Source organism: Triturus cristatus, chromosome 4_2 (genome assembly GCF_964204655.1).
Source record: "Triturus cristatus chromosome 4_2, aTriCri1.1, whole genome shotgun sequence".
NCBI lineage: Eukaryota > Metazoa > Chordata > Amphibia > Caudata > Salamandridae > Triturus > Triturus cristatus.
Genome location: NC_140586.1, coordinates 838,270,792 through 838,295,518, shown reverse-complemented (window position 1 = coordinate 838,295,518; position 24,727 = coordinate 838,270,792). Strand labels below are relative to the sequence as shown.

General features: G+C 48.9%; 1 protein-coding gene across 1 annotated transcript; it reads left to right on the top strand.

The window, feature by feature from the left end:
- Positions 1 to 20,173: 20,173 nt before the first annotated feature.
- On the top strand, positions 20,174 to 23,053 carry LOC146835222 (uncharacterized). The gene is made up of 3 exons (XM_085599963.1): positions 20,174 to 20,844; positions 21,649 to 22,752; positions 22,930 to 23,053. The coding sequence occupies exons 1-3, from the start codon at positions 20,174 to 20,176 to the stop codon at positions 23,051 to 23,053; spliced, it is 1,899 nt and encodes a 632-aa protein (XP_085456089.1).
- Positions 23,054 to 24,727: the final 1,674 nt, after the last annotated feature.

The window sequence follows — 24,727 nt, the reverse complement described above, 5'->3', positions numbered from 1 at the left end:
TATTGACATGTCCTTGTTGGTGTGGTGATGGTGTCTCGGAAGGGAAAGCAACATGTAGTATCCACCCCACACATGTCAATATAGCACATATCAAAAACAAAATTATCAAAGTCATTATACATCTGCTACGTAACATTTTGCAGTATTTCTTTTTCATTATTGCCTCTTTAGTCGGCCCCCAGGCAGTCTGCCATAACGCAGTGGTCATTGTCTGACCGCTTCACCAGTCAGTCTGTACCAACTGGACTTAATTGATCAAACTTGAGCTACTTTGGCAGATCGTAATTTCAAACTGTAAGTTTGTTGGGGGGTCGGATCCAAGAGAGGGGGCAAATAGTTTGTGTTATCTTTCTTTTGAACAATGTTCTCATTGTCCCACAAAGTACTTTTTACAATGGCTGGCGTGAAGCCATCCTTTCCTTCCTTCAACCTTTACTGCTGTCCGTGTAGTCAACAGTACCAACTTCGGCTGTTTCCACCTGGGCTCCAAGGGCGATGTTCTATCAAAGTTTCGGACCAGGATCCAGTCCCCAGGCTTTATCGCATGCTCTTCGGGATTAGTGTGATCTGGAAAAGCAGCCGCCACCTGTGAACGACAAGATCGTAGTGCAGACATCATGGCGGCAAGATAATCTGTCAACATATTACTGTCAGTATCCGTGATAGATTTAGGTCTAGGTGTGCCCCACATGTTAGGAGGTTGTCCGTAAACTACCTCATAAGGAGATAGTCCAGTCCTTGAATGTGCTACCATTCTCATGTAAAAGAGGGCTACCGGCATGGCTGTGACCCAATCTACACCCTTTTCTGTGCATATTTTTGCTATTTTTGTCTTCAGTGTCTGGTTGTGTCTTTCGACTAGACCTGCTGCCTGTGGGTGTCTGATACAGTGGAAATTCCAGGTGTACCCTAACAACAATGATACCTGTTCCATTAGTTTAGAGGAAAAAGGTTGACCATTGTCAGAATAGATAACTCGTGGCAGTCCATATCGAGGAAAAAATTCTCTAACCAATTGTCTAGCTGTTGTTTCTGCTGTGTAATCTGGTACTGGATAGGCTTCTGTCCACCTAGTCAATGCACATACAACCACTAGTACGTATTTCATTCCCCTACATCTATCCATTTGTATGTAATCCATTTGTAGAACCTCAAAAGCATGTTCAGGAGGGTGAAATCCACCTTGTTCTACAGACCCTTTCCCCGGGTTGAACTGACAACATATCATACATACATGTTCTGACTTTGTGTTTTGCAGCAGCTCGCAAGTGTTTGTTGTGCCATAATGTGCCATAATGGTCGTAAGCTGTCTAACATTCCTTTCTCACCTAGGTGTGCTGGACTATGAGTAGTTTCTATGATTATGGGTACCATCGAATCGGGTAGGAACCACACTGTTTTGTCTATTGTCACCCACCCCTGTTCAGTCTCTGTCCCTCCTGCTTCAGTCCATTTTTTCTTTTACTCTGGGGTGGCGTGGGCCTGTATGTCTATGACGTCTTTGGAAGGGTCTCTTACTACCAGAACTGTGTCCTGTTGAATTTTATGGGAAATGGCTGCTGTCTGGGCTGTGTGTTTGGCAGTTTGATCACAGAACTGTAATTTAGAGGGAGAGACTTTGTGTCCTTTGTCTGCAAGAAATAGTAAATCCTGGAGAGAAGCTTTTTCGCACTCTATTTCTGACTGGCCTGTTATGAGAATATCGTCTACATATTGTATGAGCGTTGTGTTTATAGGCATCTGGATGCTGTCCAACTGCCTCTTCAGGGCTTGACTGTAGATACTGGGACTTTCTGTATAGCCCTGAGGAGCTCTCGTAAATCTGAAGCTTCTACCATTTAATGAGAACCCAAAAAGATATTGGCTATCCTCATGAATAGGAATGCTGAAGAAAGCGTTTTTCAGATCTATTGGGGTTCTATTGCTGTCAAAAGCGATGTTATGTCAGGTACCACAGGGTATTGTGGTACTACACATTTGGAATCTGTCTCTACTACTACCTTGTGTTTAATCAGGTCATTTATTATTTGCAGTAATGCTAGTTCAGCTTGCGGAGGTATTTTATACTGTCTAATTTGTGGCAAAACCACACCTTCCTTTAGTGTAATCTTGTGAGGTGTGATGTCCATACAGCCTACGTCTGTAGGACTAGTTGCCCATAATGTCGGCGGCATCACTTTGAGTCTGGTATCTAGTTCTTTTTCCAGGAAATGACCTTTGAAATCTCGCAGGAATAGCCTGACACCTTCTGGGGAGCAACATATCACGGCACCTAGTTCTTTCAGTGTTTTAATACCTAATACATTTTCGGGGCAGGTCTTTGTTAACACCAGGGTGCCGATTCCGATCCTGGAAAAATGTTCCCCGTACGAATCGTATCCGTATTTTTTTCCGTACGAATCGTACAAGTACCGTACAAACTGGCAAGTACGATTCGTATGGGAAAAAGTCCATACGAATCGCATTGGGAAAATTCCCCCACACGTCCTCAGGTCGGAAAAAGTGTCCGACCCGTCCCCGGACGATTATCCGTACGAATCGGAAAACTGAAGTCCGAGTGCGCAAGTACGATCCGTCCCGTCTGTCCGAATGTACACCCGTATGGAAAAAACACCGTACGGAGCGCTACGTGCTGGGGGTCCGCACCGTACATACATGGGTGGGGGTACGCTCCGTACATACACGGGTGGGGGTACGCTCCGTACATACACGGGTGGGGGTCCACACCGTACATACACGGGTGGGGGTACGCTCCGTACATACACGGGTGGGGGTACGCTCCGTACATACACGGGTGGGGGTACGCTCCGTACATACACGGGTGGGGGTACGCTCCGTACATACACGGGTGGGGGTACGCTCCGTACATCCGCTGGGGGGCTGGGGGTATGGCACGTACATACGGGGGCTGGGGGGGTTCGGAGTGTACATACGGGGGCTGGGGGGGTTCAGAGCGTACATACGGGGGCTGGGGGGGGTTCGGCGCGTACCGGGCCCCCAATTCCGCTCGCATCGCGCCGTACTTCGCTTTTCCGGCACTTTTTGGGTGCCGTAAAAATATTGCCGTCCGGACTGTTGTTGGTACAAATCGTACTTCCTGGTTCGTGAAATGCAGCCTGCATGCGTCCCGACGTCACGTCGGCCCTGTCCCGGATCACATTGGTATGTATTTTTACAGTCGGTGTTTTTTCCGACTCGTACAGAAATGGTGTTTCCGTACGAATCGTACTTGCAAGTTTGTAGGGTTTTTTTACCGGGTACGAGTCGGACGGAGAAAACGCTCCGACCGACGGTTCGTACCCGGTTTTTCCAGGATCGGAATCGGCACCTTGATCTTTAGTACGTGTTAGTGGACCTACTCCTATAGAAACATTTTGGGAAACTTTGTTTATGACTGTTTTCCCCGAAAAACCCAAGGAAATACTATGTGAGCCGGAGAGAGGTATCCCTGGGACCTCATCATGGTTTATTGTTGTCCTACTGGCCCCTGTGTCAAGGAGAAACTTCCTATCTCGCCCCAGAATGTGTGCTTGTACATAGGGGCCACGTTGGTCCACCGTGACAGGAATCAGGGTCAAGTCTTTTTCTCTCTCTAGGCCCTTTCATGAGTATTCAGGATATTCGAGATATATTTCATCCTTGCGCTGGTACATTTGAGTTTGTGCGTGGGCGTCAGTAGGGGGTCGGGCCTGGGCCGCAGGGGCTGGGGCCTCATGTTTCGAGGGGCATAAGGACGGGCTGTCATTTTTCCTGTTGCTATATTGTGTTTTAATACGGGACTCTCCCTGACGTATTGGCCAGGCTTCTTGCAATAATTACATGACCCTTTTTCAGTGGATTTGTTATTTTTCCCCGTATTGGAGACAGCTGTTGTCTGGGCTACCAGGGCTTTCATTTTGGTGTCCTTGACGCGCCTTTTATCTTGTTCTTCTTCTTCTTTAATTCTATTGTTGTGATACTGTAGCATTTGTAGCATCTGTTGAGAGTTATTTGCTTGCCAGGTACTCTCGACTTTTTGGAGTCTGTTCTTTACTGGGGGAAGGGCATTTTCTACCAATTTTGCTACGAAAAGGCGTTGGTATCCATCACTGCCTGAGGGGAGGCCACTGTAAATGGCGAAACATTTCTGTAGTCTTACAAAATAATCTCCTATTTCTTCATCCAACTTTTGTTTACATGCTGAAATTGCATCCCAATCCTCCTTTCTCGTTGTCAATAACTTGGGCAGTACTTGCATAAGGAGGTCGGGGAATGCTCGTATCAGGGGTCCCAGTCCATCCCCAGGTTTACGGTCTTGATCCTCTGTCCCCAGTGCCATCCAATCTATTATCTTCCCCCCTTCTAAGTTACAATCCTTTTCCATTACTTTCTCATAAATCCCTTCAGGGAGGAGAACTTTCAGTAATATCTTTATATCTGGGAAAGTATAATTTCCTATACTCAGAATGTCCCTTATTTCTTTATGGAATCCTGCGGGGTCTTTTTCGTGTGGTGGTACTATTTTCTTCATTTCCAATATCTTTAACTTTGTAAGAGGGGTGTACACGTGTACCCGCTCAAAAACGCCATCTGCGCCTACCCTCGGGTGTACTTCTCGCAGGGGATATTGTCCCTTGTCACAAGTACTTATACCGGACATTTCAGTTTCGAACTGTACATAACGTTGTCTCAGATCCAAACCTTTAGTAATGAATTCTTCATCCCTTGTGGACCAAAAACCATCTGCACAGTCATGTAATAAGTGATATATTGTCTTAGGTGGGGGACATCTTTTTCATATAGTGTTGCCAAATGCTGTAACATGAACATACCCGCTATTCTTTGATCAGACAGGGAGAGGGAGAGGAAGATCTGTCCTATTATATCAGGGTCATAAAGTTGATGCTGGGCAATCCAATCTGTGGCTGAACGTGCTATTTCTTTTTCGTGTGGGGTGAAGGGTGGGTCGTCCTCAAGCCAGCGCTCTAATGACTGGACAGTGCACTGGAACATTTTATTGGAAACGGTATCCGTTCTAGCATTTTTGGATTCAGTTGAGCAGTGAGGGGGAGGGAATTCGGGACGGCGATGGCTACGGGCCAGTTCTACGACAGTAGTTCACCCTTCCTCTTCTTCCTCACTCGTCTCTTCCAAGACGTTCTCCTGTCCTTCCCTATCTTGATGGATAGTATGGATGCCCATTATCAATCGTACTACCAATTTATCTAGCTGTTTGTGTTTAGTGAATTTGGACCATTCAATTGAGTCACTTAGGTCCAACAAATGGTTAGGCGCCTTGTGATAACTGGAGTCCAATATCCTTAAGAAACAGGTCACCGCAAATTGCAACATGGTCTGTTTGGTCACTATTTTTCTATTTGCTATCATTGTTAACAAGGCCTGTTCATTTTGACCCGTCCGGACGAATTCGTAAACTGCGTCCAATTGGGGTTTGCTGTTGGGAATTTTCTGGAGTGTGTCCAGGGCCTGTCTCAATCTATAAGATATTATGGCCATTCTACCCTCCCCGGGGCATTCATCATAGGGACATTCTAAAAGCGGGATATCAATTTTATCCTCTGTCCTGTCTTTAACATCTTCTGGGGGAGGAGCGGTGGCTATTTGGCCAACTATCGGTACTGGTGGCCTTTGTTGCAGGACTTGTTGTTGAATCACATAAGGCGGGGGACTTTCTATTAAGTAAGAGGACACGAAATCCTCTGTTTGAGTTATTTTTACCTTTCCTATCTTTTTCTCCAGATCTGTGTCCTCGCTCATTGTTTCAGTAGGTAGAACGGGATAAATCCCTTCAAAAAGTGCATTTTTTTGACTTTCTTGTTGTTCAGTAATAACTCTCTCGCCTTCCTCCTGTAATTTCTTTTCCTTAGCCTGTTCCGACATTCTCTTACCCTTTTCAACTTTTGTTTGTTCTTTCTGATACCTTCTGTGTGCTTCCTTGCGCCATAATTCAATTGCCTTCTCTTGTGTTGGCCTTACTTTCTTTTTCCACAACTGTTCTTCTACTGCCATAATACACTCCATGTCCCATGTACCTGTAGGGGGCCACCTAAGTCTGGGTTCTAGATCTTTTGTATAATCTGACCACAGTTCAAGTAACATTACCCCCTCGATATCATGTTTAGTATACATGAAATGTCCAGGTGTATCTCTAGGTGGAACGGCCTGTTCTAATAACTTTTTCTTGGTACTTAATCCTCGTATTTTAGAAAATAAAGGCATTTTAAGTTATTTTTTTTTTTTAACTAGGCCTTATAAAGATGAAAATTACGAAAACAGTATACTTGATATCTTTATACATTGAGAAACCAGTGCAACTTTACCGTGTTCTATCACAGAACCCGTCTTTATACATTCCCAGTAGTACTAACCGAGAAGCAGAACTTGAAGACCTGGTCATCGGACTGGAGCGCTGCGCAGGGGACTGAGGAACAACGGGACTCTGGAAACCTCGGACTCGACAAGTTCACTGGTCGGGCTCTGGGTTGGAACGCTCCGCCAATATTCCTCACCGCCTCGTGTAGATGTTCAGTCTCAGTCAGTCAGCAGGAATACCCCGCTTCTTGTGCACGAGAGTCCGTCGGGGGGGTCTGGAAGGGAGAAGGACCGGACCTAGATCTCCGGCGCGTGGGGAAGGGGAAGCGACCCTGTTCGGGCGCCAGTTAATGTGGTAAATAAATTCATTACCAGGTCTGAATTTCTATAAATTATCAATATAAAAGAAATAATGAACTGAGGAGTCCGTGGTGTGCGAGTTAAATGGGCCTTTATTCATTAACTCGAGTTAAGGGAGAGCTCCTTTATCTCAGCAGGTTCAGGAGTGGTCTGATACTTTATTCACTGAATACAGTTTTTATACATTTCACAATATATTGCAAGTCACTGGGAGGAGCCCTCCTAGTTCGTAGCAGAAAGACGTTGCAATTTAGCATTGCTCAAGGCACATAAGCAAAACACAGATAAACACGTACTTTTCAAGGGAACAGCTTGGGTTTTTGTTTATCAGAGGGTGGGGGAGCTGGTGTGCCTGAGAGATAAGGGAGTGGTGCGTGGGTCATGAACAGACAACCTTGGAGGGAGCTGAAATATGTGACAATCTGCAGGCCTCAGTGAATGTTAGACCAGCTGGCTTCGAAGAGATACTAGATAAACCTCTTTTCTCTGAAAAGAGAAGGCTGGTGGGCCCTTTTTCAGAATCGGCTTAACCACAAAAATGTGTGGGTGTAACTGACCAAAAACTTGTGCAACTTGAGGAGATACGTGAACTGGCTGACCCTGGGCAAGCTGAAATGAATTCTAAAATGGATGCTGTATCTAAAATGGATGCTGTATAGAATTGGTTTAGAGCAGCAGAGAAAGGGAAGTGTGCGAGGGGACAGAACCGGGAACGTGATCTTTTATTATTTAATTTTCTCACCCGGAGGCTCCTACACGGACTCGCATCCCTGAGTCTCCTGCTCACACTGAGCTCTCCAGAGGCTACTGAACAACTGGAATCCTTTTCACCCCCTGTATGGTATTCTCCACACCCATAGCCATGCACACACGAGAATTCCCTAAGAACTCTCTTTAATGTCAGCTCCCCTGGTGCTCTGCACTCTCTATGGCCCTGAGATTCCCACTCATCACCAGATCGCCAAAGCTCCTGCTTGTCCCTGAGCCCCACCAGCTTCTTCTCACACTTAGGTTTCCAGTAATGACCCTGTTCAATGTCATTCTCCAAGACTCCAGCTTACTCTCTGGAGTGGCCTCACTCTCAGTTCCCTGAAGCCCCTGCTTACCTGCTGCTGGTTTCAACATCCCTGCTCACCTGTTTATTCTACATGATGTCCATGTTTACTTCTCACTTTTAGAGTTCTTGACTCATACATGACCTCATTGGATAGTTTAACATCTGATCATCCACAATTGCAGCAATGCTTCAAGATCTCACCCTTCCCGTCCTCTCACAGGGAGCTATATGATTAGCTAGCTCCCTCCTGCATGGCCGCCTTGAGAAGGATGGCTTTCAAAACCAAGACCCGATTCAGTGGAGCACTGGGGTTGGCTAAGGCTTTGAAGGCCATCTTCCCACCCAAATCTTCTTTAGCTCTATTCCATAATCTGAAGCTAGTCTCAGCAGGACTATGCGGCACAAACAATAATACATGCAAGTAGGCATACTTTACTTCAGACTGCAAGACCTTCCCCCATCAGTATAACTGGTGGCCCAGTGCAAGTCTAATTAAAGATTGAACTAGCCTGCAAAATCACTGAGGAATGTAAGTGCTTATGTTCAAACACAGGTCAGGGGACTGGACTCTAGCAAGGCCAACTCGTCATCTGAAGACAGTTGAGTGGGCACTAATGCACTAGATAAGGAAAACAACCATTATTTTAAAACCAAGAGACATTTCAGTTCCTGCTTGAAATATAAAAAGTCACTAGTTGGCTCAACTGGAGCAGGCCAGAAATCATAGTCACAGGAGCACAGCAAAGAAATGGTGAAGTTTCTGCTGCTTTCACCACTTCGTTCCAGAAAAGAGGGATTTATATAACTATTCGCAGTGATCTTTTTCCATACTCCACTTAAATTTGCCTCCCAATTATCCATTAAAATTGTATGCGTCACACCACACTGTAAGCTTTGAGTGTGTGTTTTCCTGGGTTTTTAACCTTAAAGGAAGGTAAACTGGTAATCGAGGGTGAGTCTGCTGCTCTCTGTGATTAAAGAGGGCAAGGGAAGAATGCAAGTGATTAAAGTGAGAAAGAGAGAAAAGATGGAAGTTAAACTCATTCAATACTAGCCATGACCCTGTGTCATCCAGCTGCTCGCCCCCGCCCTCTTTCAATATGCCACAATAATTGTACAATTATACTTCACTTTGTAGTTTGCCATCCCAGCACACTTCATGCATGGCTGGCTGTTATCTAGATTTAAACCCAGTAAGTACACTAGGGTCCCCTCTAGGTTAGCAGTATTTGCACCCTAATATAATGGGTAACAGGCAGGATACCCCCTTGCAGCCTTTTTCTGCTGCCTCTAAGTATAGCGCACACCGAGCTCCTCACCCACGTTCTGTACCATTACCAAGTTACAACAAACCTTCCATGGCAAAATCGTCTGTCGCTAGAAGAGCAAGCGAACTAGGAGAGGGGGCAGAATGTGCCATACAAAATACATCCAGGATCCATAATTCCTAGGCTAAATGAAATACAAATCACCCTGATATCCTGAAAACCAGACTTGTATACGGTGGAGACTAACTGCAACATGTCCTGCCTCCCAAAGTGGCAACCACCCCTAGCTTCTGGCAGCAAGACGGCTGAAACCTACTCAGGAAAGATCTCTCTGGGGATAATGGTGTTAGATCCATCTTACCAATAGATCAAGAGCTCTGATCTTCCCTGTGTCATCTCTGGACACCAATAGGCTCCAGGCAACAAACCAATGCAATTCACAGCTTCCAGTAGAAGGGATCTCTTGGGGGTGGAGGGGGGGGGGCCTAATCTCCAAATCTAACGGATGCTTGTGAACCAGTATAGGCCTTCATTAACAGAATCATTTGAGGTTCATGGTGGCAAATATGTATTCTCTTTAAGAGCAGTGGAAGTGTTCCAGCACCTGAGTTCGAGTGTGTTTTTTAATGAAAACTTGTAAAATGTTTTGGATTAGCTACAGTCTAAATAAGTCTTACTATAAATACATATTTTCAAAGTACTTGTTTAAACTTAAACAAAATCTCTTTTGCATTTTGCAGTAGCCTATATTATGGTGTACGTAATGCGGTTTTAAAATATTTACCTATTCAATGTGCTCTCTGTAAACATCTGGACCTCGAATCACTATGAAAACATGTAACTATTCTCCAGTGCTCCAACCAGGATTTATCTCTGGGACCCTCCTGTTACACACAGACATCTGCAGTGGTTACTTCACCAACTGTGCTTTCCTACCCGAACAGAGCGCAATTCCACAGATTAGTGTAACTTCTCTGTATTTCTAATTTAAGATGTGTCCATAATATTTTATATGCAGTTAATTTGTAGGTGAAAGCCAACAGAATAGCTTACAGGGCATTTTGTTCATTTTTAGCCACATCTCTGCCTCTTACCTGCACCTAATGACCTGTCCCCATTACATTTAGGTCAAAGTAACGTTTAATTCTATAGACTTGATTCTCTAATGCTGTTTCATTTTCCTCACCTGACCTGAAATGGGTGGTAGCCATCTTGTGGCACTAAGGAGCATATTTACTAGAAACTGGCGGAGCGAGATGTTATGCCAGATTTAGAAGAATGTGGGGCACCCCTGCATTTCCCCTTGCACTGGCATGTTGCAAGGGTGCCTGCGCTGCAAGGGTGATTGTTTATGTGCAGGAAGGAGCACCTTCCTTCACATAAATACTCTTTACAAGTGATACGCTGTGTCTATGCGTGCTTCAGAATGCAGCACATATGGAAAGAACAAAATACAAGGAGAAATTAAACCTTTCCCATAGTATTGCCTGCTTAAGACCAGGTATTCCCTGGCGATATTTTTGGCGCTGCCCCATACCTTGTAAGTATGGGGCCGCATCAAAAAGCAATAAGTGTTGCAACAGAACGCCCACTGCAACAATCATTGCATGCCCCTTTCACGTTAAATGCTGTGTAAACAGGGGCATTATTTACAAGGCGGCTTTAAGGCCTTAACGCCACCAGAACTTCAGAAAAAGTGACGTTCTGGCGCCACTAACTGCTTGTAAATATGTCCCTAAGTTTGCTGTGAGAGGTGAAAGCAGAACCCTCTGAAGTCCTCTTGTCCTACACACGCCTCTCAATCCATTGGCAGAGGAGTGCGAACTCTGCTATTCACAAAATTTGACATGGTGGGGACCCCCTGTAGTTCCCTGAGGCTGTGACCCCAAAGAACATTGTTATTCTGTAGAAGGTAAACATGGGCCGTCTGGGTTTGCTCACTGTAGGAGGTGGTGGGGGCGAAGGGGCTGCTGCAGCCTTTGGCATAAACACATCAAGCCCCTTTTAATAATAAAATAAATGAGTTAAAACCGGACTGGGTGCATAAAAGGGGGGCCCACTGCTGGTCCTTAAGCAACGGCCCATTCCGAAGCGTAGTACAGCTCAGTGCAAGCTGCTGATGTGTTGTGTTACATTTCTTTCCAAAGCAAGTGGCGCAAATGTACCTTTGTATGGTTTAGTAAATATGACCTAAATAAGTCGTCAGGAGGCCACTGCAGCTTACACCACACATTGCCCCTCCCAGTGTAGCCAATGGCAGTACCAACACAACTACTAACCATCACATTCCTACAAGTGTGACAATTCAGCCAATAGTCATTTTTAATGTATATTGATTTAATAAACATCTGTTGTTGTGCCATCTTTAAATTAGACAGACGGTGCCACCATGTGGCAGACTCCTACAAGCCGCAGTGTTGACACTTAAGTGCGGTGCAGAGCACCGAAACCATCTCAAATTAAGCACTGGACTAGCCTTCCCTTGCATCCACTTGCACGGCACAAGGCGGACAATGCAAGGGGCATATTATCAAGGACGGCGTTAAAATTATCGCCGCTTTAGCGGCAGGAAACTGCCGCTAAAGCGGCGCTAATGGGCTCGATAATATGCCCTTGAGAATTTTCATAGAAGCCCATGTTCTGGTGTGAACATGGGCTCCTATTGGAATTCTCTGCGGCATATTATCAAGCCCATTATCGCCGCTTTAGCGGCAGTTTGCTGCCGATAAAGCGGCGATAATTTTAACGCCGTCCTTGATAATATGCCCCCTATTTCTTAGCAAATATGGACTCTGACGTCTAAGACTTGTGGGTAGGGTCGCACCATGTGGGAAGACACAGATACATAAAAGCAGGTTTTCAGGATGTGAGAGCTCATGAGAAAACTGCATTTGCTGCACCCCAGAACAAACAGGGGTCTTTATCTTTTTTTACTTAACAATAATACAGAAGAGACATTCAGAGTAAGCCTGGGCGCTTTGATCTACGTTCAGCTACTCCTCAAACTGTGTAGTGCGGGTAGATGATAGCACAGTATGTTTCTATGCACTGTGCAATAATTGCATACAACATCTTGCACACTGCAAGTTAGGATAATAAGCAATTCTATCTTTATATGCTAAAACACATATAGCAATTTCACAAAAGTGAAAATAATAAATTAGCAAGCAGTGAGAGAGGTGATGATTTTGGGATCCTCCCTAACCTAGGGAGAGAACCAAGCAGATGCCTTGAAAACACAAACATTTGCAATGCAATAGGTCTCCCATTTATAAGAGTTTGAGCTATTGACATTGTAAAATTACAATGCCTTTTATTTATGTTTTGGTTTTAAAACAAATAAAAGGCATTGTCATTTACAATGTCAGTTGCATAAACTCGCATAAAAGCAGTGTGTAGAGTGCAGCAGCGTGCGGCGTGCAGCAGTGTGAGGCGTGCAGCAGTGTGCGGTGTGCAGCAGTGTGCGGTGTGCAGCAGTGTGCGGCGTGCAGCAGTGTGCGGCGTGCAGCAGGGTTTCGTGTCGCAGTGTGAGGCATGCAGCACTGTGACGTGCAGCGGCGTGCAGCAGTGTGCGGCGTGTAGCAGTGTGCTGCGTGCAGCAGTGTGCGGCGTGCAGCAGTGTTTCGTGTAGCAGTTTGAGGCATGTAGCACTGTGGCATGCAGCGGTGTGCAGCAGTGTGCTGCGTGCAGCAGTGTCGTGCAGCATGCAGCAGTGAGTAATGCAGCAGTGTGCAGCAGTGTGCTGCGTGCAGCAGTGTGCTGCGTGCAGCAGTGTCGTGCAGCATGCAGCAGTGAGTAATGCAGCAGTGTGCAGCAGTGTGCCGCGTGCAGCAGTGTGCCGGTTGCATCAGTGTGTGGCGTGCAGCAGTGTGTGGCGTGCAGCAATGTTTCGTGTAGCAGTGTGTGGCGCGCAGCAGTGTGTAGCGTGCAGCAGTGTGTGGCGTGCAGCAGTGTGCGGCGTGCAGCAGTGTGCGGCGTGCAGCAGTGTGTGGCAGTGTGTGGCGTGCAGCAGTGTGAGGCGTGCAGCAGTGTGTGGCGTGCAGCGGCATGCAGCAGTGTGAGGCGTGCAGCAGTGTGAGGCGTGCAGCAGTGTGAGGCATGCAGCAGTGTGAGGCGTGCAGCAGTGTGTGGCGTGCAGCAGTGTGAGGCGTGCAGCAGAGACACATGGAGGGTGAGGAGAGACACGTGGAGGGTGAGGAGAGACACGTGTAGGGTGAGGAGAGACACGTGTAGAGGGTGAGGAGAGACATGTGTGGAGGGTGAGGAGAGACACATGTGGATCGTGAGGAGGAGACACCTGTGGAGGGTGAGAAGGAGAAACATGTGGAGGGTGAGGAGGAGAAACATGTGGAGGGTGAGGCGGAGGGTGAGGAGACACGTGTGGAGGGTGAGGAGAGACACGTGTGAAGGGTGAGGAGAGACACGTGTAGAGGGTGAGGAGAGACGTGGAGGGTGAGGAGAGACATGTGTGGAGGGTGAGGAGAGACACGTGTGGAGGGTGAGGAGAGACACGTGTGGAAGGTGAGGAGACACGTGTGGAGGGTGAGGAGAGACGTGTGGAGGGTGAGGAGAGATGTGTGGAGGGTGAGGAGAGACACGTGGAGGGTGAGGAGAGACATGTGTGGAGGGTGAGGTGGAGGGTGAGGAGAGAGACGTGGGGAGGATGAGGACAGAACGTGTGGAGGGTGAGGAGAGACGTGTGGAGGGTGAGGAGAGACACGTGGAGGGTGAGCAGAGACACGTGTGGAGGGTGAGCAGAGACACATGTGGAGGGTGAGCAGAGACACGTGTGGAGGGTGAGCAGAGACACGTGTGGAGGGTGAGGAGAGACACGTGTGGAGGGTGAGGAGAGACACGTGTGGAGGGTGAGGAGAGACGTGTGGAGGGTGAGGAGAGACACGTGGAGGGTGAGGAGAGACACATGTGGAGGGTGAGGAGAGACACATGGAGGGTGAGGAGAGATGTGGAGGGTGAGGAGAGACACGTGGAGGGTGAGGAGGGTGAGGTGGAGGGTGAGGAGAGACACGTGGAGGGTGAGGTGGAGGGTGAGGAGAAACAGAGTTGGAGGGTGAGGAGAGACGGAGGTGGAGGGTGAGGAGAGACAGAGGTGGAGGGTGAGGAGAGACTGAGGTGGAGGGTGAGGAGAGACGGAGGTGGAGGGTGAGGAGAGACCGAGGTGGAGGGTGAGGAGAGACCGAGGTGGAGAGTGAGGAGAGACCGAGGTGGAGGGTGAGGAGAGACCGAGACGGAGGGTAAGGAGAGACCGAGGTGGAGGGTAAGGAGAGACCGAGTTGGAAAGGAATCAGAAGTGGAGGAGAGAGAGAGGTGGAGGGTGAGGAGAGACAGTGGTGGAGTGGGGGGGAGGGGAGGATATAACTTTTACTTCCTCTCCTAGTGTAAGGTAACGCCCCCACCCCACAGGCCCTGCCGTGGCCGAGATCAGATCACTGTTCGCATCAGCCGTCACCCGAGACCGCTCCGTACTTGTTGGTAAATAGAGGTTCACTATCTGTTGACAATGGGATTCACTTGGGGGGCTGACTTACCTCCTCCACCCCCAGGGCCAACACTGAGAAGGCATCAGAGACCTGGTGCTGCCTGTGCTGTAGTACTGCGAGCGAGAGGGATGGGGGGGCGGGCAGAGGAAGAGGAGTGGGGTTAGAGAAGGGACAGGTGGGGAGAGAAAGAGGAGAGAAGGGACAGAGACAGAAAAGGAGCAAACAAAGAATTAGAGAGAGTAAAGAGGAGAGTTGGGGAAAATGAAAACATTACGAGAGAACATGTAGCAAAGAGGTGGAGAGAAGAGATAGGGCAGAGACAAAAAGAATCGAAACAATACAAAAGTATTTTCCAAACTCGTAAATAACCACGGGCCAAGCAACTGATCTGCAATGAAGCATCTGAATCCGGTATATCATGACGTTAACCATGCAATAAAAATAGAAAATAAAAAAAAACACCAAAAAACACGTATACACCATGTTGACCCTTTTCCATGCAACGTATTCTAAAACACCATTCTCATTCATACATTCACAGCAAACCTGTTCACAAGAGTGACAGAAAATGTGGTATTAGTGTTACATTTTTGTTTACAGCCATACCCGCTCACTTATGCAATTAAAGGATTCATGACCACACGGTTAAACAAAACGTACTGATTGGCCTTGCCGTGAAGGAGAAACACGTGTTGACACACACTCCCAATCTGTGAAACGTTCACCCCACTTTCTCGAAATTGAAACCAGTGCATGTGTCTGACGAACTTCCTGCCGCTTATCTGAATGCACCAGTGGCAGAAGATAGTCACCATCTTGCAACAACACAATTAAAGGGAGGCATGTCTGTCTCTCCCCACTGCCACATGTCTCTGAATCTTACTGTCTCATGCGAGATCTCCCCCTAGGAGACAGCTGACACCGACTCTTCCCCTGATACAGTACGGGAGATGCGTGTGTGTGCATAGTGTGTGTGTCTATATGTATATATCTGTGTGTGTATGCATGTGTGTGTGTTTGTATGTGTATATGTTTGTGTATGCATGTGTGTGTTGGTGTGCAAGTATGGGTGTGTCATTGTGTTCATTTGTCTTCATGGATGTGTACACATATGTTTGTGTGTATACCTATGTCTGTGTATGCATGTTTGTGTGTATGTATATGTGTTTGAATATGTTGGTGTGCGTGCTTGTTTATATGTGCATGTGGGGTTGGTGTGTTGGTGTGCATGTATATGCATATGTTTATGCATGTCTGTGTGTGTTTGTATATGTTCATATGTGTGTGTAAATGCATGTGTGTGTTTGTATGTGTGCATAGTTGTGTATGCATGTGATCAGAGGGAAGAGTGCACTTGAGGGCAAAGAGGAAAACATACACTGAAGAGTATGTGAGGGCAGAGAGAAAAATACAGAGGGAAAAGCACGTGAGGGCAGAGAGAAAAATACAGAGGGAAGAGTCCATGTGAGGGAGGAGAGAAAAATAGAGAGGGAAGAGCTCATGTGAGAGCAAAGCGAAAAATACAGAGGGTAGGGCGCATGTTAGACCGGAGATAAAAACATAGAGGGAAGAGAGCATGTGAGAGCAGAGAGAAAAATATAGAGAGAAGAACACATGTGAGGGCAGAGAAAAAAATACAGAGCGAAGGGCACATGTGAGAGCATAGAGAAAAAATGCAGAGGGAAGAGTATATGTGAGGGAAGAGAGACAAATACAGAGGGAATAGCATGTGTGAGGAAAGAGAGAAAAAATAGAGAGGGAAAAGCACATGTGAGAGCAGAGTGAAAATACAGAGGGAATAGCACATGTGAGACCAGAGAGAAAAACATAGAGGGAAGAGCATATGTGAGGACAAAGAGAACAAGTACAGGCTATGTCAAGCGGAAGTGATCGTGTTTGCGATCAAACATCAAAGCGGCGAAAGTGAAAGTAATCGAGCAGAGCATCAAAGGGCTGGGTGAGAAGGGAGTAGGGAGTGGGGAGTGGGGAGTGGGGAGTGGGGAGTGGGGAGTGGGGAGTGGGGAGTGGGGAGTGGGGAGTGGGGAGTGGGGAATGCAAGGAGCAGAGGAGCAGCTGTGCACGTGCACGCCATTGTGCACTCAAGCCCTAGGCCAGCAAAACCATCTGGGTAGCACTTTTGAAAGCCCACTTACAAAATGTCTCAAAGAGACAGCTTTCGCTGTCTCAGCGAGACCTAAAAAAGCACATCTTCTTGAACGATTCGGCGGTGGTCCCATCCTCTGAGGACCACCCCAAGCACAGTTATTGGCAAAAATACAATCCCAACCAACGGCCCTGCAAAGCATTATGGGACAAGATTAGCAGTGGGTAGTGAATATTATAGTATCCAATATCAAAATAATTCTACAAAGAGCTGCAGTTCAACTAGTCATTACTAGATGTCCCTCACGAGTCAAATGCAAAAGCATTGAAATTATTGTTACATCAAGCTGCAGTACCATTCATCGTTACTAGATGTCCCTCACGAGTCGACACGAGTCAAATGCAAAAGCTTCATGAAAGGGTTTCAATGCTTTTGCATTGACTCGTGAGGGACATCTAGTAACGACGAATGGTACTGCAGCTTGATGTAACAATAATTTCAATGCTTTTGCATTTGTGAACATGGAGGGACATCTAGTAACAACTAGTTGAACTGCAGCTCTTTGTAGAATTATTTTGATATTGGACACTATAATATTCACTGCCCACTGCTAATCTTGTCCCATAATGCTTTGCAGGGCCTTTGGTTGGGACTGTATTTTTGCCCACAACTGTGCTTGGGGGTGGTCCTAGGAGGAAGGGACCACCAAGGAATCGTTCACCAGCATGATATGCTCTTTGTGTTCAAGGTATCTGCTTAGTCCTCACCCTAGGTTAGGGGGGACCCCAAAATCATCACCTCTCTCATAACTTAACCTTTACATTTACTTTTCACTTTTTGTAAATTGTTATGTTTCCTAGCATGTAAAATTGTTTTAGCAAAGTATATGTGGGCTTTTGGCTAAGATCAAGTGTAGTATCTGTTCTTACGTTAACGGTAAAATTACCAGTAGACCCAAAAATCCTCCAAAATGGAAGAAATGGACAACAGGGACGCCCAGAACCCCAAACCCCTGCCCCCTGGGGAAAGTGGCCCAAGGGCAAGTAAGGACGCACCTGCAGAAGCAGGCACCAGCACTGGGAAGGCTGGTGCCCCAAAGGCCTCAGGGCCTCAGGCCTCAGGGCCAAATACCCCCGGACCCAAAGCCCCAGCACCTGAACCCCCCAAAGCTGCTCAACCAGGGACCGGAGGGAAGGGGGAGGCAGGGACCAGGCAAGGGACAGCCCCCGAACCCTTCAATGGGTACAACGTCACCCACAGGCACGCCCAGGTCATGCGGTGGGAGATGAAAGATAAGGCAGGGGCCAGACTGGAAAGATCCACGTTCTTCAGTAAAGTTCTCCAACCAGCGGGGGTCCCAGTGGCAGACGTACTAAGCTGCCAGGCTTCAGCCTCAGGCATGATCTTTCTCCTAAGCTTTGTCACCCAGGCCCTCTTCAGGAAGTACTGGGATTTCTTCCAGGCAAAAGAGAAAGAGGCACCCTACAACAGGTTCACCCTGACGACAGGAGTAGCGCCAGAGACCTCAGAGAAGAGGGCGACGGTCGAGATGACCAACCCACACATCCCAGACAAGGACATCGCGTCACTTCTCATGAGGTACGGCACCCTCCAGGCGGGCCCCACAAAGGTCAGAGACGCCGACGGAGTCTGGAACACGACCTGGCGAGCGACCATCGACCTCCACAGAGATCCTAAAGGGAGGGATGGATTAAAGCACCCACCGGCAACCTTCTACCTAGGCGCGGACGAGGGGAGGATCCGTTACACGGGACAACCTTTCACCTGCAGGAAGTGCGAGGGAGTGGGACACGCCGGCAAAGACTGCCCAAAGAAATTTTGCAGGATCTGTAAGCAGTCTGGACACGACGCAGGCACATGCAAGGGGATCAGGATCTGCAACCTCTGCGGAGGGGAAGGCCACTCTTACTACCGATGCCCCAAGTCTGACCTGCCAAAGAGTTACGCAGCGGCCGCCTCATGGAACCCAACCTGGAGACACACCAGACCAAAGGTCTCCCCGGCAGCCAACGCACGACTAAACACCCTCCTGGCAGAAGCCAGAAACGAGGCTGCAAAACCAACAGCAGCACCCAGGAAGGGAGACAAAGAGGGCCAAGTTCCTGTGAACCCGATACCCACAGGAACAGGCCCGACTAACCCAGAGGACCCCAAGGCGGGACCAGTCGCAGCGGAGGACCCAGCACCACCAACTGAGACGACACCGCCCCAGGAGACACACCAACCCATGGGAGGCCCCGAGGACGGAGCCCCACAAAGAGCCCCGCCAGAGGAAGCCCCAGCAGAAACAACCCCAGCGCCAGAACCAGAGGTCAAGGAAGTGGAGACGGAGGTAGAAGACTCTGCAAAGGCAAAAGGGAAGCAAGAGAGGAAGAAGAAAAAGAAGAAAACGAAGGGGAAACCCGAGGACAGCAGTGGAGACGAGGACGACAGGCTCCAGGAATCATGGAACCAAGTTCGATCCCAGACGCTGCACCAGAAGACCACCAAAGACAGGGAGGAGGCAAAGGAGCAGAGACGCACCAGCGCCAGAATCCACAAGGCGGCCTCGTACGGAACACCGCAACCCGGGCCAAAGCCGGAGACGTTGGAGGAAGGGGCAACACCGGAAAAAAACCCCAGCGAGTCAACGCCCAAAAAAGGAAGATGCCAACCAGAGAAGAATTCCTGGTCAGCAAGAAGGTGAACACAGCGGGCACCACCGAAGAAGAGGAGGACAACGCCGACGCCGTCATCCTCGTGAGCGACACCGAGAGTAACGGGAACAATGCAGAAATGGAGGACGAGGATGAAGACAAGGAGTTAGAGGAAATCCATTTGGTTCTCCAAGAACTCCACCATCACCTCTCCATGGTGGCACCACCACCGGAGGCAGCACAATGGACCCCGGAAGTAGGAACAGAAGTGTCCATTGAGAGCACCGAGCATGCCCCGGAAGACGGGGGAGAGCAGGGCCAACAAGGGGGTCCAGGACCCAAGTAAAGCACCCCAGGGCCTTCAACCCCAGTAGGTTCAAAACCAGATACTGACCGATAGCGAGGAGACAATGGCGATATCATTGCTCACCCTAAACGTCAGAAGCATGAAGGATCAGGTCAGGCGGGTCGGCACGTTGCGCTTCCTGGCCACCCAGAACCGAGATATCTGCTTTCTGCAGGAATGCGGGATTCCGTACGCCCAGTCGTACAGCCAGCTCGAACGGCAGTGGACGCATGGGCCGTCTTTCTGGTCTGGAGGAAACGATTGCAAATCGTCTGGAGTGGCCATTCTAATCAGGGGAAGGCATTTCACCGTGGACAAGGTCACCGAGCAGGTCAACGGCAGAGTGCTGGTCGTGGACGGCTCGTGGGCTGGCGAGCCCGTTAGGCTCATCAATGTCTATGCCCCCCCGGAGAAGAATGAGCGACTCGAGACATTCAGGGTGCTCAGGATGCAACTCGTGACCTCCAGAACCATTCTGATGGGTGGTGATTTCAACTGCATAGTAGAGCTGGATGGACGTAGTGGGTCTGGCTCTGCAGGGATGGACGTGACGTCCAGGCTGTTGGTGGAGATGATAGGCGAGGCGTCCCTCCATGACGCCATCGGGTGCATGGGACCGAACGCCAGGAATTATTCCTGGAGTAGGCCGGACGGATCCGTGCGTTCACGGATCGACTTCCTATTCACCTCCCCAACAGTAAAGCCTGGGCGAAGCTCCATGGTCGCCGTCCACTTCTCTGACCACAGAGCAGTCAGTTTCGAGGGGGAACTTACAGGGAAGTTCCCCGCCGGCCCAGGATCGTGGAAACTGAACTGCTCTTTGTTGGAAAACGAGGAGTTAGTGGCGAACCTCAGAACCGCGTACATAGAGTGGAGGGACATGAAGGACCTCTTTCACTCCGCCGGCGAGTGGTGGGAATGGGTGAAGGACAGGTTCCGAAGCTTCTTCCAGGATGCAAGCAGAGCTGCTGCACGGGAAACGAAGAGGACAATCAGGACACTGCAGAGCAAACTGCAACAACTGTATGAACTCGAGCTTGGGGGATGGGACGTGAGTGACGACTTGGAGGAAACCCGAAAAGAGCTCGCAGAGCACTTTAGGGCGGAATCTAAGAAAATCATCTTCCGGACCAGAACCGAGAACCTAGAGAAGGACGAGAAATGCAACTCATTCTTCTTCAAGAAACTTCACTCGACCCACACACCGCTGGTAGAGCTTCGGGACTCGGAGGGCAACCTCCATGGGGAGAAGGAGGAAGTCATGAAAGTCGTTACAGACTTTTACGGCGAACTCTACTCACCAAAGTCGTCAGAGAGAGACCAGGCGGACAGTTTCCTAGGGGGGATCTCGAAGACACTGGGTCCGGAAGAGAGAGAGGGCTTGACCGCGCCCTTCACCCTGGAAGAGCTGCACTTGGCCGCCACGACCTCCAAGAGAGGCAAGACACCCGGGAACGACGGTCTCCCAGTGGAACTTTATGTTGAACTGTGGGATCAGATCGGACCGGACTTGCTAGACCTCTATGAGGAGATGGTGGGCAAGGGCAGTATGCCGCAATCCCTGCGTGAGGGCATGATAACACTCCTGTACAAACAGAAGGGAGAGAGAGAAGACCTCAAGAACTGGAGGCCCATCTCTCTCCTCAATGTGGACTACAAGATTCTCGCAAAGGTGATGGCCAACCGCCTAAAGAAAGTGATAGAGAAGATAGTCCACCCTGACCAGTCCTGTGGGATACCGGGACGGCAGATTGCGGACAGTCTGGCCCTGGTCCGGGACACGATCGAGTACGTCAAGGGCCGCAAGGTCCCGACGGCCTTGGTCAGCCTAGATCAGGAAAAGGCGTTCGACCGCGTCTCCCATGAGTTCATGGACCGGACACTCAGAGCTCTGGGACTGGGTGACTTCTTCTGTGACGTGGTGAAAACAATGTATAGAGACATCTCCAGCACGGCATTAGTAAATGGCTGGAGAACCGACCCGTTCCCCGTCCTGTCAGGAGTAAGACAGGGCTGCCCACTCTCCCCCCTTCTGTTCATCTGTGTGATCGAACTCCTCGCCGAGCGCATCCGACAGAACAGGAACATCAGAGGAGTAAAGGTACCAGGGAGCGGAGGACGAGGAGAAGTAAAGTGCTCCCTCTACATGGACGACGTCTCCGTATTCTGCGCAGACGGACCGTCGGTGAAGGAGCTAGAGAGGACTTGTATCGAGTTCGGGAAAGCGTCTGGAGCAAAGATTAACAGCGCCAAGTCAGAAACCCTGCTCTTCGGACACTGGGCCCCCGCCCGAGACCCACTGCCATTCCCCATCAAGCAGGAATTCCTGAAGATCCTTGGAGTCTGGTTCGGCGGAGACGGCGCAGCAGAGAAGACCTGGGAGGAAAGACTAGCAAAGACAAGGCAGAAACTGGGACTCTGGAGCCTCCGGAAGCTGACGATCGAAGGGAAGTCTTTGGTCCTGCGGAACGAGACCCTGCCAGTGCTCCAGTACGTCGCTCAAGTATGGCCAGTACAGACCAGAACAGCTAAGGCCATCACGAGAATGATCTTCTACTTCATCTGGAGCTCGAAGATGGACAGAGTGAAGAGGGCGGTGATGTTCAAGACCCACGACAAGGGAGGCAAAGGAGTGCCAGACATCGCCACCATCCTGAGAGGGACCTTCGTGTGCCACTGCGTGAGGAACACCCTGAGGTCCAAAGATGAAAGTCACGCCGGCTTCCTGATGGCCCGCTTCTTCCTACTGCCAACATGGAGGCGCCTTGGATGGGCAGAGTGGGTGAGCTCCGTCCCGTACAACTGGGAGACCCCGTGGTTCTACAAGGAAGCGGAGAAGTTTGTGCGAGAGTATGACTGTGTGGCAGTTCGCGCCGTCATGTGGACTCCAAAACTTCTCCAACGCCTGATACGAGCAAGAGAGATCAGTGAGCCGATCGGCTCCCTCCCTTCAGCCACAGCGGATCACGTGTGGGGAAACGTAGCATCCAAGCGCCTGACAAACCAGCACAAAGACATAGCCTGGATGGCAATACAAGGGGGACTCCCCGTGAGGGCCTTCATGCACGCAAGGGGGCTCAACCGATACAAGTCCTGCCCGAGAGGGTGCACCGTAGACGAGACAACATACCATCTCTTCTGGGAGTGCACGTACGCGCAGGACCTGCTGAAGGCCCTAGGCACGGAGCTTAGGGCCTGGATACCTACGACCTACATCACCGCAGACTCTGTGATGTATGGACTGTTCCCAGGGACACATGCACTAGAAAACCTCCGGGGTTGCTGGAGGCTCCTGTGTTGTTTTAAAGATGTTCTCTTGTTTTCCAGAAACCGCCTGGTGGTGGGGAAAAAGGAGACATCGACCCTGGCATGCCGTAAGATGATCCACAGCCTCCTGCGAGACTACGCAGCACTGGACAGATCAGATGGAGACAGCGACGACGAAACCTGAGGACCCAAAGGGGTCCCCTTGTACCCTTACACGGGGGGGGGCCCTGGAAGGCTCGGGCAACGACGGCAAAGACAGCGGACCCAAAGGGGTCCCCAAACCCTTAAATGGGGGGGGGGCCCTAGAGGGGCCACTAAACTGTTTTTCTTCTTTTCTTCCCTTCAATCCAGGAACCGGTCTGGCAACGGGAGAGAGGAGAGGAAAGATGAAGACAGGTAGAGTAAATGTAAAAATTTACTGTATGTATTTGACTAACGTGACCTTTTCCCTTCACAGGTTAAAGGTCAACGGGATAGCTTGCGCACTTGTTGCCAAGTTTGTTACCAACGACTGACGAGCAAAAAGGGTGTTGTGGAAGGTGACGATTGATGTATCTGAACCAGAAATGACGCCCTGACAAAGAAAAAAAAAAAAAAAAAATATGTGGGCATTGTTGTTACTGCTGCTATTTTGTGGATTATCTGCATGTCCACAATTCTTTGAGACATACCAAGCTTCGTTTTTATTCACACAGAAAGAAAAATATTTATAAAGAGTATAAATCACAATGGTAAACTTTTCAGTCTTTGAACCTTTATTGTAAGTGAAGAAGTGTAGGCTGCTTTAAAGGTCCCCTAATATTGGAGTGGGCAAAGGGTTATTTGTATGCTTTTCATGCAATCAACATTACCATCGTTTTTAGCGTTCATTATATTTCTTTTATTCATTATACTTCGTGTACTAGTGATGGAGGTTATAATCGACACATTTTTGTAGGATTTCCAAGGTGTTGGTAATCCATTTCGTTTTCGTGATAAGTAGTTCAATTGTTCATGGGAATGAGCAGTCAAGTCGTATAGTTCTTATTTCAGTGCAGAAATGTGTGTTGATGATCATCACAAGGGCACATGCACTGCTTGCTCTGCAAGGCTGCCGTAGTAGGGTATGCAAGAAGCTGTGCCCACTCTCCGCCCATATTTTTCATTGGGTTGGGTCATTGTCTTTCATAAATGCTGCCTTCAGATTGGTTAATGGGCTTGTTAGTCCCTCCTTTGTACAGCCCTGTTTTCATTTGTACACTCCCATGGCTACTGCCCCTTTTACTTTGGGCCTAAAGCCTGTTTTATTAACACCAACACCACCACCAATACCACCACCACCAATACCACCATCAATACCACCACTTCCACCCCACCAATACCACCTCCATTACCACCACCAAACAACCACCACCAATACCAATGCCACCACAATACCAATACCACCACCATCAATCCCACTACCGATACCACCACCAATATCACCACCAATACCACCACCTCCACCAATACCACCACCACCAGCAATACCACCACCATCACCAATACCCCACCACCAATACCACCACCAATACCAGTACCACCACCACCAATACCACCACCAATACCAATACCGCCAACAATACCACCACCACCAATACCAATACCATCACCTCCAATACCAATACCACCACCTCAGCACCTCTTGCTCACTAGTAATAGCAGGGGCACTGTACGAGGCAGGTGCTGCATCCAAGACCATCCCTCCCTCCCTCCCTCCATGCCTGCCATAAAGCACAGCCAGCCCTGCACCAGGAGGTGAAGCCAGGGTCCTACTACAGCTGGAGTGTTTTTAATTAGGCCAAAGATAGCAATGACATTACGCAATGCCACACTGCAC

What these genes read in the sequence shown, in the direction of transcription:
- LOC146835222 (XM_085599963.1), top strand. Translation starts at nt 20,174, where the DNA reads ATGATAGGCGAGGCGTCCCTCCATGACGCCATCGGGTGCATGGGACCG. An exon ending in GACTCGGAGGGCAACCTCCA is followed by an intron (nt 20,845 to 21,648) that starts TGGGGAGAAGGA and finishes GTTCATCTGTGT; the next exon opens with GATCGAACTCCTCGCCGAGC. An exon ending in CATCTCTTCTGGGAGTGCAC is followed by an intron (nt 22,753 to 22,929) that starts GTACGCGCAGGA and finishes CTTGTTTTCCAG; the next exon opens with AAACCGCCTGGTGGTGGGGA.